The sequence below is a fragment of the Lepisma saccharinum genome, chromosome 11 (assembly GCF_977018435.1).
Source record: "Lepisma saccharinum chromosome 11, izLepSacc3.1, whole genome shotgun sequence".
Taxonomy (NCBI): domain Eukaryota; kingdom Metazoa; phylum Arthropoda; class Insecta; order Zygentoma; family Lepismatidae; genus Lepisma; species Lepisma saccharinum.
The window spans coordinates 33,210,959-33,223,631 of record NC_139239.1 but is presented as its reverse complement, the minus strand read 5'-3'; the positions used below and the strand labels follow the sequence as shown (position 1 = coordinate 33,223,631).

Genomic DNA, 12,673 nt, shown 5'->3' with positions numbered 1-12,673 from the left:
CCTAATATTTTAAAATTTATTTTCTCAAAAATGGGACGTTTTTCATTTCCTGGTGTTAGTACATGATTTTGCAATTTTTGAGTATTCAAAGGGTTACATCTGCTAACAGCATCAATATTCCAATAATGTGCTATATCAGGTAGCTTGTCCTAATGGTGAACTTCAATGCTCAGTAAACAAATCTTTGGGGTAGTGTTGATTAACCAAGATATTAAGGGCTGAAAACCGGCAAAAACTGCATTTTGGACCCTCTTTGTTGCCGCATACCAATTGAAAGCAACAATGTCCCATCAAAACAATTGAATGTATATAAGCAACCAGTGGCCGCGGTGGCTCAGTCGGTAACGCGTATGACTACCATGCTAAAGGTCCCGGGTTCGATCCCCGGCCGGTTCAAATCCGGGAACTTTTCTAACGATGGAAGCGGCCCCGGCGCCCACCCAGCATCGAATAACATGGGTACCTGGGGGAAACCCTGGGGGGTAAAGGCGGTTAGGGGCGTGATGCTGATCACATCACCCCCACTCACGACCGGATCAAGAAAGTGTGGGGCGTTACCCCCACACCCCCTATACGCCTTCCTGGCATGGTGCTAAGCACAGGGGAACACTTTACCTTTTTTACCTTTATAAGCAACCAGTCTTATATTAACAGTATATCAAAACAAAAGTTTGGGATGTTGTTGATTATAAATATTTAAGGAATAAAGGAGAGCCCATTTTGACAATTTTTTCAGAAAAAGTCTAAAGACTAAAGTCAAGAGTCTAATATGACTGACAAAAGACTAAAACTGTTTCATAATTCTGTGCTCTTCATAACTTTAGTTCAATTTTAAAAATTAATTTGCTTTATAATTCTTCCTTCATATAACAAATTCTTATGAATTATTGGTCATTAAAGAGGCACTGTGTGTAAGAGATAAGGTGTAGTAAGTGTTACAGACTACCTAGTGAAGAGGTACTACTACTGTGTGTTTTGAAAAATACCAGTCAAAATTGTAAGGTTCACTTTTCATGGACTTTGGACAATTAAGGACAAAAATAGCATATCTCTTTGTCCATTCAAGTTACAAGTGCTTCTTAGAGGATAACTGCTATTTCTGTGCCAAAATTTGTCAAATATCTATATACGATCTACGTATATCTCGTATTCTGATTAGATTCACATTTTTTCTTTTCTTTTGAATTTTTATTCCTATTTTATCAGTTTTGAAGCATATATTTACCTGCCTATTTTGAGATATTTTGGTGCCTGTTGGTCGTTAGCTTATTACAGACTCATTCATCACATTAGTTGGTTGTTTTCTAAACTGAAATTTCAGCTTAAAATGAAAGCAGGACCTTCAAGATCATCACTGTATGTGTCACAAAGTATTCTGCAAACATCTACAGTACACTGATTATTATTTCTACATAATATGACAAATTTTTTTTTGGAGCCCAGGCCCAGTGAGCCCATGCCTGACTACGCCAATGATACTTATTTGAGCAGATGATCTTGGGTTACCTGGCAGGTTAAATCTGAGTGAGCTTCCAACGTTAGCTCCCTGAAGATGAGAGCAATGTATGCGCTCGAAACGTTTGAGGCTAACGCCGATTTAACCTGGCTGGTAGCCCGAGAACATCTGTTCGAATCACCAGGAAAGCTACAATTCACATTAATGATACTTATGATTATTTAGCATTCATATCATAGGTACATCCTATGTGCAAAGGATTTTTGATTGATTGATTAAGTTGGTGTTTTAAATCCACTTTAAACACAGTAAGGCTAATTGGGACTGGAACTACAGTTTAAAGTGGGATCCAAACCACTATGTGCCTCACCGGGAATCGAACCCGGGAGCAATGGATTTTGAACAATCACATTCATTTTTATTTGGCAATATTCACAAATCTATAAACCTACTCATAGAAATAAGATGCTAACAATAATTTGAGAAGGGTAAATAGTATTTCTAAACTGTTTAAAAACTGGAAAAGGAACACAAATATGCACCCAACTATACATGAACATGTATTTACCTTAATTGCTCCTGATATCAGAAGAATAGCTGAAACTAAACAAATCACTGAGATCACCAGCCCGCCAACACCTCCATACCTGATCACTGAAAGAAAATAAATTTATATTGAAAATTGCTTTTAAATTACTGGATGAAAATTAATCATTTACTTACAACCCCTCAATTTTGTATAATGAAGAAAGAAATATTTGTTGATAAACTTTGCTATCAGAACATTTCAGAACTTTCTGGATCAAGTATCAAATACTACCATTTTTTTTTTTAGAGCAGGTGATTTTGTTATATAAGTATGATGTTCAGTTATCCAAAAGTAAGAGTAATTTTTTTTTACAGCCAAACTGAAATGTATTCACATAAACTGAAATATACATTTGGAAGTATTTCGCCACCTTTCCATGAGATGGAAGGTGTATGCACCTCATGCACGCCGAGACACAGTTGTTTCAAAATGGTAGCTACGCTTGAGACATTTGCCACAGTTGAGCTGCGGAGTGTGATTCGGTCTCTGTGGTTAAAGGCACAGAAACCACCTGAAATCTATAGTGAGTTGTGTGCAGTGTATGGCGACACGTGCATGACATTCACAAATGTCTAACTGGTGTGCGAAGTTCAACGCAGGGTGTGTAAATGTCTTCGATGAACCCCGTTCTGGATGGCCTTCAACATCCCACACACAGAACAATGTTGATGCTGTGGAGGCATTGATTCAGGAGGACCGATGGTCAATAATCCAAACAACAGTGGATGAAGGGGCATTTCATGGCAGTACACATTCCATCATCCATGAAGAACTTGGGTATCGCAAAGTGTCAGCGAGATGATCTCCAGACAGCTCACACCACAGCATATGGCGGACCATATGGGATCCAGTCTTGAGCGGTACCATAGGGCTGGAAATGCATTCCTTGAACGCATTGTTAACAGAGACGAGTCCTAGCTATTTCATTACACCCCTGAACGAAACCGACAGACTATGGTATGGAAACACAAACTTGACCCCACCCCAAAAATTCAGGACAACCCCGTCTGCAGGAAAGATTTTGTTTACCGTTTTCTGGGACAGCCAGGGTGTCATTCTTGCTGATTTTGGGGTAACTGTAAACTGGATCGTCTATGAGCGGCTCTGCACCGTAAACTTCCAACAAAATCTGGCCCCATCAGACTTTCACCTATTCGGCCCATTGAAGGAACACTTTGCCGGCAAACACTTCAGCTGTGACACTTAAGTTGTCACAGCTGTGCGTCATTGGTTATGTGTCCAGCTAAACTATTTCTACTGCATGGGCATCAAAAAATTGGTGTCACGGTGAGACAAATGTATAAATGTGAATGGATGTTATGTGGAAAAGTAGAGTAAGGTTAAACCTTCAAAATGTATATTTCAGTTTGTGTGAATACATTTCAGTTTGGATAAAGAATTTACTCAATTTACTTTTTGATATCCCCTCGTACATGCACAACAAACACTGTTAAGCCTTGTTTCCATGTTAATAAAACATTAAAGTGCTGACCAAGTAAACATTTTTGAATTTATTGTGAATCTTTGAAGAAGACCCTGTTAGAGGGTGGAAACGTTATGTTTTTAGTGTGTACTTTTTATACAAAAAAATTTTCCTTGGTAAGCATTTTAATGTTTTATTAACGTGCAAAAGTATACTTTCCCCTCAACTATTCATTAATAACTTTTTCAAAGTGGAAGAAATGTAATAAAATATATAAGTGTGCTTACAACATATTGATTTCCATGGGCGAAACAAACCTGCATTAATGTTAAAAACTACCCTTGGTTTACGGTAGACTAGACTGCAAAATACAAACATAATAACCTTTTGAGTTATGAATGTTCTGTGCATGCTTCTACCATTAGTAACAAGTCTGAACCCTTTTCTCTTCAATGTGAAATATAAATAATAATTGAATCTGTTAACTTGTTTGAAAATGTAACATATTAATAGTATGTAAATTTGTAAGAATTGGACCCTTCCCTTAAACGATATTTATTCTTTATGTTGTCTATCATCTATTACTAGTCAGCCATAAACCAATCAAATATAGGAAATGAATACAAAATTCTCTAATAGTTTACTTATTCTTGCGTTATCTCGGCCCTCATCAATTGATACAATGCGTTCATTTGATTGAAATATAATTTTCTGAGTTCCATCCACAACAGTTTCTTCTGGAGTTCTTGGCATGAACAAATATGGGTTACTAATCATGATGCAGAAGATAACTATGCCGATCAGCCGAAAAACCTACAAATTGATGATAAAAATAAATATTACATACATATCCACACACACACACACAAACATACATTGCACTGAAACATATGTATGAGATTAGGTTATTATTTATCAGGAACCATTACAGCATGAAATTGTTTATAGCTTCAGATAAATCTAAAGAATATAGGAAAACAAATAATATATCTTCAGTACAAAAAAAGAAAGAAGAAATTTTTATGACAAAGCTTTGAACCTGACCATGAAGCGCACAAACATGTCCATTAGTTGACTTTTCTTTGTTCTGAATAGAATGTTTTTCTCTTACTTGCGTAAATTGAGCTCTACAGCTTCCATTACCTTGCAGCTGGGTTTTCTGCAGAGGGAGCCAAATCAGGCAAATAGCATGGGTGCAGAACAAGTTCAAAGCTACACTCATTCACTTTGGCCACAACACCAGAAGAGACACGAGTTGGCATTTTCAGCATGGAATAACATGTATTCCTCACCCATCTTTCTTTGATTGCCTCCCTTAGAAATGAGGCACAGCATTTCCCCATTATAGTTCAACCCTTGTGCAAAAATGTAATCAACTGAACATCTTTTCAATTTGAGATGGATGCTGCCATACCAGCTAATGTGACCACCTTCACCCACATTAGTGTGGGAGAACTGGGTTGTTTCCATTGGCTGCTCTATTATTATCACTTAAGCTGAAAGTAGGCACAAATCCATGGGAAGGGCGATACTGGTAATCACCCTTCCCAACTGCCAGGTTTTTGGATTGTATATTATGCTTAATATTTTTGAAGACTTAAATGTTCTGTCTTTTCTTTAACAGAATCAAAAATATTTTTTGAAGTTTGGTTTAAGTCCACTTTATGCTCATTGATAGGTTAATTGGAACTGGATCTAGAAGTTAAATTTGGATCTGATCAATTGTAGAACATGCCTTCAAACAGGACTCAACCTGAGAGCCTTTGATAATAGTTTTTGCTTTCTTTGTTTATTCACTTTATTCCTTATGTCTGAACATTCAGTTTACCCTGGCAATGGGAGGAATTATAATAACATGTAATAATAACCAGGTAGCTATCAGTTCTGAGCTCCTGTTAGCTTGGTTCCTGTTTAGATAAAGCAGAGGTTAGAATGGATTCACGGTGAGGTACCAGACTGAAAATCCCAACAGTACCTTCTGGTCTACCACTGGCTGAAATTGGTGGCCCAATACTTCATCCATAGTTACCCATCATGATACAAAGCCATCTGGATCTGCCTAAAATATATTTTTGTTTGGACAATTTCGCAATTTGTTACTTTTGACCAACCTACAATCTGGAGATTTCGAGTAATTACACACTGGTGTATGCCCAGAACCCCATTCAGGATGTGCTGAACACATTCCTGGGATACCTTCAAAGCCACAGCAGATCTTATCCACCATCTCATCATATGTTAAATTCATCAAACACTGGCTGTTTTTGCCTTTATTACAGCCATTATTTAATTAAGTGCAACAGAAACAAAAGTGGTTTATGGTATATTCATGTCAAGGATTAATGATGATACATATCAACTCCAGCCCTCCTTTGTGGCTAGGTCAAAACTTTCAGACAACCCTCATGAACAAACTTAAAACTTGTACACTTCGCAACATCTTATTTAACACTCCGAAATAATTCTAAGTCCCGAAATCGTGAACTTAGCAACATTGCACTTAGGCTCCAGGTGAAAGTAGCCAACTTTGAGTAGGTCCTTCCACTAGACGAAAAATGCTGCGGTGAGAGGTTTTCAATTTAACACTTTCCATGAACTTAGAAACTATAAACCGCTATTATAATACACAATCAAACAGAAATCATAAATTGGAAAAAGAACCTTGAGGGATATTTACGATTCTGCTTGCTCGACTTGAAATTTGGGTGGGTTGAAACACTGAATAGAGTTTTTCTCCACCTGGAGGAAATTGCCATCAAGTTTGTGCAGAAAGAAGCAAATTTGTGAGGAGTTTATGCGACATTGTATTTACAATACCTTGCATAATATCGAAGAGTTCTTAAAAACAAATATTTTACACGACTTGTCGAGAAAATGTGCTTGAAGGAAGGTGGGAGTCTTCATAAGCATCAACATGTTTTTAAGGATATAACGTCATTAAGTTAACATAGAGCAGTTGGTTAGGCGCTGCTATCCTTATTTTTCCTCAAGCGTGAAAGGTGGGATCATTTCACTGGAACCCGACAGTAACGAAACTCGAAATAAAATACATACACGAATTGTACTCGTTTTGTACCGAAATGTACCACAAAAATTTCGTTTTGTACTAAGTTCCTTATACCAGATATCGTATACCAAAATACCGGGTTCCACTGAAACGATAAAACCCCGACAATCGAATTTCGACGTTTTTATGATGTCATCGAATTGTACTCGTTTTGTACCGAAATGTACCACAAAAATTTCGTTTTGTACCAAAATCCTTATACCAGATATCGTATACCAAAATACCGGGTTCCAGTGAAATGGTATTTTCCAAATTCCAAAATTGAGGTTTTGATACTGCCATCGAATAGTACTCGTTTTGTACCGAAATGTACCACAAAAATTTCGTTTTGTACCAAAATCCTTATACCAGATATCGTATACCAAAATACCGGGTTCCACTGAATTCGTATTTTCCAAATTCGAAAATTGAGGTACTGATATTGCCATGGAATAGTACTCGTTTTGTACCGAAATGTACCACAAAAATTTCGTTTTGTACCAAAATCCTTATACCAGATATCGTATACCAAAATACCGGGTTCCAGTTAAACGGTATTTTCGAAATTCGAAAATTGAGGTTCTGATACTGCCATCGAATAGTGCTCGTTTTGTACCGAAATGTACCACAAAAATTTCGTTTTGTACTAAGTTCCTTATACCAGATATCGTATACCAAAATACCGGGTTCCACTGAAACGATAAAACCCCGACAATCGAATTTCGACGTTTTTATGATGTCATCGAATTGTACTCGTTTTGTACCGAAACGTAGCACAAAAATTTCGTTTTGTACCAAAATCCTTATAAAAGATATCGTATACCAAAATACTAGGTTCCAGTGAAATGGTATTTTCGAAATTCGAAAATTGAGGTTCTGATACTGCCATCGAATAGTACTAGTTTTGTACCGAAATGTACCACAAAAATTTCGTTTTGTACCAAAATCCTTATACCAGATATCGTATACCAAAATACCGGGTTCCAGTGAAACGATAAAACTCCGACAATCGAATTTCGACGTTTTTATGATGTCATCGAATTGTACTCGTTTTGTATCAAAATGTACCACAAAAATTTCGTTTTGTACCAAAATCCTTATACCAGATATCGTATACCAAAATACCGGGTTCCAGTGAAACGATAAAACCCCGACAATCGAATTTCGACGTTTTTATGATGTCATCGAATTGTACTCGTTTTGTACCGAAATGTACCACAAAAAATTCGTTTTGTACCAAAATCCTTATACCAGATATCGTATACCAAAATACCGGGTTCCAGTGAAATGGTATTTTCCAAATTCGAAAATTGAGGTTCTGATACTGCCATCGAATAGTACTCGTTTTGTACCGAAATGTACCACAAAAATTTCGTTATGTACCAAAATCCTTATACCAGATATCGTATACCAAAATACCGGGTTCCACTGAATTCGTATTTTCCAAATTCGAAAATTGAGGTACTGATATTGCCATCGAATAGTACTCGTTTTGTACCGAAATGTACCACAAAAATTTCGTTTTGTACCAAAATCCTTATACCAGATATCGTATACCAAAATACCGGGTTCCACTGAATTCGTATTTTCCACATTCGAAAATTGAAGTACTGATATTGCCATCGAATAGTACTCGTTTTGTACCGAAATGTACCACAAAAATTTCGTTTTGTACCAAAATCCTTATACTAGATATCGTATACCAAAATACCGGGTTCAAGTGAAATGGTATTTTCGAAATTCGAAAAATGAGGTTCTGATACTGCCATAGAATAGTACTCGTTTTGTACCGAAATGTGCCACAAAGATTTCGTTTTGTACCAAGTTCCTTATACCAGATATCGTATACCAAAATACCGGGTTCCAGTGAAACGATAAAACCCCGACAATCGAATTTCGACGTTTTTATGATGTCATCGAATTGTACTCGTTTTGTACCGAAATGTACCACAAAAATTTCGTTTTGTACCAAAATCCTTATACCAGATATCGTATACCAAAATACCGGGTTCCACTGAATTCGTATTTTCCAAATTCGAAAATTGTGGTTCTGATATTGCCATCGAATAGTACTCGTTTTGTACCGAAATGTACCACAAAAATTTCGTTTTGTACCAAAATCCTGTTTTGTACCAAAATCCTTATAAAAGATATCGTATACCAAAATACTGGGTTCCAGTGAAATGGTATTTTCGAAATTCGAAAATTGAGGTTCTGATACTGCCATCGAATAGTACTCGTTTTGTACCGAAATGTACCACAAAAATTTCGTTTTGTACCAAAATCCTTATACCAGATATCGTATACCAAAATACCGGGTTCCACTGAATTCGTATTTTCCAAATTCGAAAATTGAGGTACTGATATTGCCATCGAATAGTACTCGTTTTGTACCGAAATGTACCACAAAAATTTCGTTTTGTACCAAAATCCTTATACCAGATATCGTATACCAAAATACCGGGTTCAAGTGAAATGGTATTTTCGAAATTCGAAAAATGAGGTTCTGATACTGCCATCGAATAGTACTCGTTTTGTACCGAAATGTGCCACAAAGATTTCGTTTTGTACCAAAATCCTTATACCAGATATCGTATACCAAAATACCGGGTTCCAGTGAAACGATAAAACCCCGACAATCGAATTTCGACGTTTTTATGATGTCATCGAATTGTACTCGTTTTGTATCAAAATGTACAACAAAAATTTCGTTTTGTACCAAAATCCTTATACCAGATATCGTATACCAAAATACCGGGTTCCACTGAAACGATAAAACCCCGACAATCGAATTTCGACGTTTTTATGATGTCATCGAATTGTACTCGTTTTGTACCGAAATGTACCACAAAAAATTCGTTTTGTACCAAAATCCTTATACCAGATATCGTATACCAAAATACCGGGTTCCAGTGAAATGGTATTTTCCAAATTCGAAAATTGAGGTTCTGATACTGCCATCGAATAGTACTCGTTTTGTACCGAAATGTACCACAAAAATTTCGTTTTGTACCAAAATCCTTATACCAGATATCGTATACCAAAATACCGGGTTCCACTGAATTCGTATTTTCCACATTCGAAAATTGAGGTACTGATATTGCCATCGAATAGTACTCGTTTTGTACCGAAATGTACCACAAAAATTTCGTTTTGTACCAAAATCCTTATACCAGATATCGTATACCAAAATACCGGGTTCCACTGAATTCGTATTTTCCACATTCGAAAATTGAGGTACTGATATTGCCATCGAATAGTACTCGTTTTGTACCGAAATGTACCACAAAAATTTCGTTTTGTACCAAAATCCTTATACCAGATATCGTATACCAAAATACCGGGTTCAAGTGAAATGGTATTTTCGAAATTCGAAAAATGAGGTTCTGATACTGCCATCGAATAGTACTCGTTTTGTACCGAAATGTGCCACAAAGATTTCGTTTTGTACCAAGTTCCTTATACCAGATATCGTATACCAAAATACCGGGTTCCAGTGAAACGATAAAACCCCGACAATCGAATTTCGACGTTTTTATGATGTCATCGAATTGTACTCGTTTTGTACCGAAATGTACCACAAAAATTTCGTTTTGTACCAAAATCCTTATACCAGATATCGTATACCAAAATACCGGGTTCCACTGAATTCGTATTTTCCAAATTCGAAAATTGTGGTTCTGATATTGCCATCGAATAGTACTCGTTTTGTACCGAAATGTACCACAAAAATTTCGTTTTGTACCAAAATCCTTATACCAGATATCGTATACCAAAATACCGGGTTCCAGTGAAATGGTATTTTCGAAATTCGAAAATTGAGGTTCTGATACTGCCATCGAATAGTGCTCGTTTTGTACCGAAATGTACCACAAAAATTTCGTTTTGTACCAAGTTCCTTATACCAGATATCGTATACCAAAATACCGGGTTCCAGTGAAACGATAAAACCCCGACAATGGAATTTCGACGTTTTTATGATGTCATCGAATTGTACTCGTTTTCTACCGAAATGTACCACAAAAATTTTGTTTTGTACCAAAATCCTTATACCAGATATCGTATACCAAAATACTGGGTTCCAGTGAAATGGTATTTTCGAAATTCGAAAATTGAGGTTCTGATACTGCCATCGAATAGTACTCGTTTTGTACCCAAATGTACCACAAAAATTTCGTTTTGTACCAAAATCCTTATACCAGATATCGTATACCAAAATACCGGGTTCCAGTGAAACGATAAAACTCCGACAATCGAATTTCGACGTTTTTATGATGTCATCGAATTGTACTCGTTTTGTACCGAAATGTGCCACAAAAATTTCGTTTTGTACCAAAATCCTTATACCAGATATCGTATACCAAAATACCGGGTTCCAGTGAAATGGTATTTTCGAAATTCTAAAATTGAGGTTCTGATATTGCCAGCCATGGAATAGTACTCGTTTGTACCGAAATGTACCACAAAAATTTCGTTTTGTACCAAAATCCTTATACCAGATATCGTATACCAAAATACCGGGTTCCAGTGAAATGGTATTTTCGAAATTCGAAAATTGAGGTTCTGATACTGCCATCGAATAGTACTCGTTTTGTACCGAAATGTACCACAAAAATTTCGTTTTGTACCAAGTTCCTTATACCAGATATCGTATACCAAAATACCGGGTTCCAGTGAAATGGTATTTTCGAAATTCGAAAATTGAGGTTCTGATACTGCCATCGAATAGTACTCGTTTTGTACCGAAATGTACCACAAAAATTTCGTTTTGTACCAAGTTCCTTATACCAGATATCGTATACCAAAATACCGGGTTCCAGTGAAATGGTACTTTCGAAATTCGAAAATTGAGGTTCTGATACTGCCATCGAATAGTACTCGTTTTGTACCGAAATGTACCACAAAAATTTCGTTTTGTACCAAGTTCCTTATACCAGATATCGTATACCAAAATACCGGGTTCCAGTGAAACGATAAAACCCCGACAATCGAATTTAGACGTTTTTATGATGTCATCGAATTGTACTCGTTTTGTACCGAAATGTACCACAAAAATTTCGTTTTGTACCAAAATCCTTATACCAGATATCGTATACCAAAATACCGGGTTCCAGTGAAATGGTATTTTCGAAATTCGAAAATTGAGGTTCTGATACTGCCATCGAATAGTACTCGTTTTGTACAGAAATGTACCACAAAAATTTCGTTTTGTACCAAATTCCTTATACCAGATATCGTATACCAAAATACCGGGTTCCAGTGAAACGATAAAACCCCGACAATCGAATTTCGACGTTTTTATGATGTCATCGAATTGTACTCGTTTTGTACCGAAATGTACCACAAAAATTTCGTTTTGTACCAAAATCCTTATACCAGATATCGTATACCAAAATACCGGGTTCCAGTGAAATGGTATTTTCCAAATTCGAAAATTGAGGTTCTGATACTGCCATCGAATAGTACTCGTTTTGTACAGAAATGTACCACAAAAATTTCGTTTTGTACCAAGTTCCTTATACCAGATATCGTATACCAAAATACCGGGTTCTAGTAAAACGATAAAGCCCCGACAATCGAATTTCGACGTTTTTATGATGTCATGGAATTGTACTCATTTTGTACCGAAATTTACCACAAATGAATTTCGTTTTGTTTCAAAATCGTTATATCAGATATCGTATACCAAAATACTGGTCTCCACTGATATGGTATTTTCGAAATTTGAAAATTAAGGTTGTGATACTGCCATTGGAATTGTACTCGTTTTGTGCCGAAATGTACCACAGAAATTTCGTTTTGTATCAATCTCCTTATACCAGATATCTCGTCTGACAGAACTTGTGACGAAACTTGCAACAAGTGTTTCACAAAAAAAGAAGCCATTAGGTTCATTTTAAGATTAAATTAAAATTTTGCGAATTTCTGATTTCACATCAAGTCACCCAGAAACATTTCCATATGCAACTTGGTAACGTCGTTGCCTCGTAATCAAGGTGTCCCGGGTTCGATGCCCGGTGGAGTCACACAGTGGTTCGGGTTCTGATTCCATTTTTAACAGTTGGTCAAGTCCCGATTAGCCTTACTGTGCATAAAGTGTACTTTTAAATCACCAAATCTATCAATATGCAACCCATCGATTCAGATTTTCAGGACAAT

The 12,673-nt window shown here is 36.6% G+C and overlaps 1 protein-coding gene across 1 annotated transcript in view; it reads right to left on the bottom strand.

The window, feature by feature from the left end:
- Positions 1-12,673, bottom strand: part of LOC145994702 (uncharacterized) — a 136,813-nt gene that overhangs the window by 10,887 nt on the left and 113,253 nt on the right. The window contains exons 3-4 of the mRNA XM_083130873.1: positions 4,113-4,281; positions 2,025-2,110 (exon numbers count right to left, since the gene is read on the bottom strand). Of these exons, the coding sequence (XP_082986999.1) occupies positions 2,025-2,110; positions 4,113-4,281 (255 nt within the window). The remainder of the gene's footprint in view (positions 1-2,024; positions 2,111-4,112; positions 4,282-12,673) is intronic.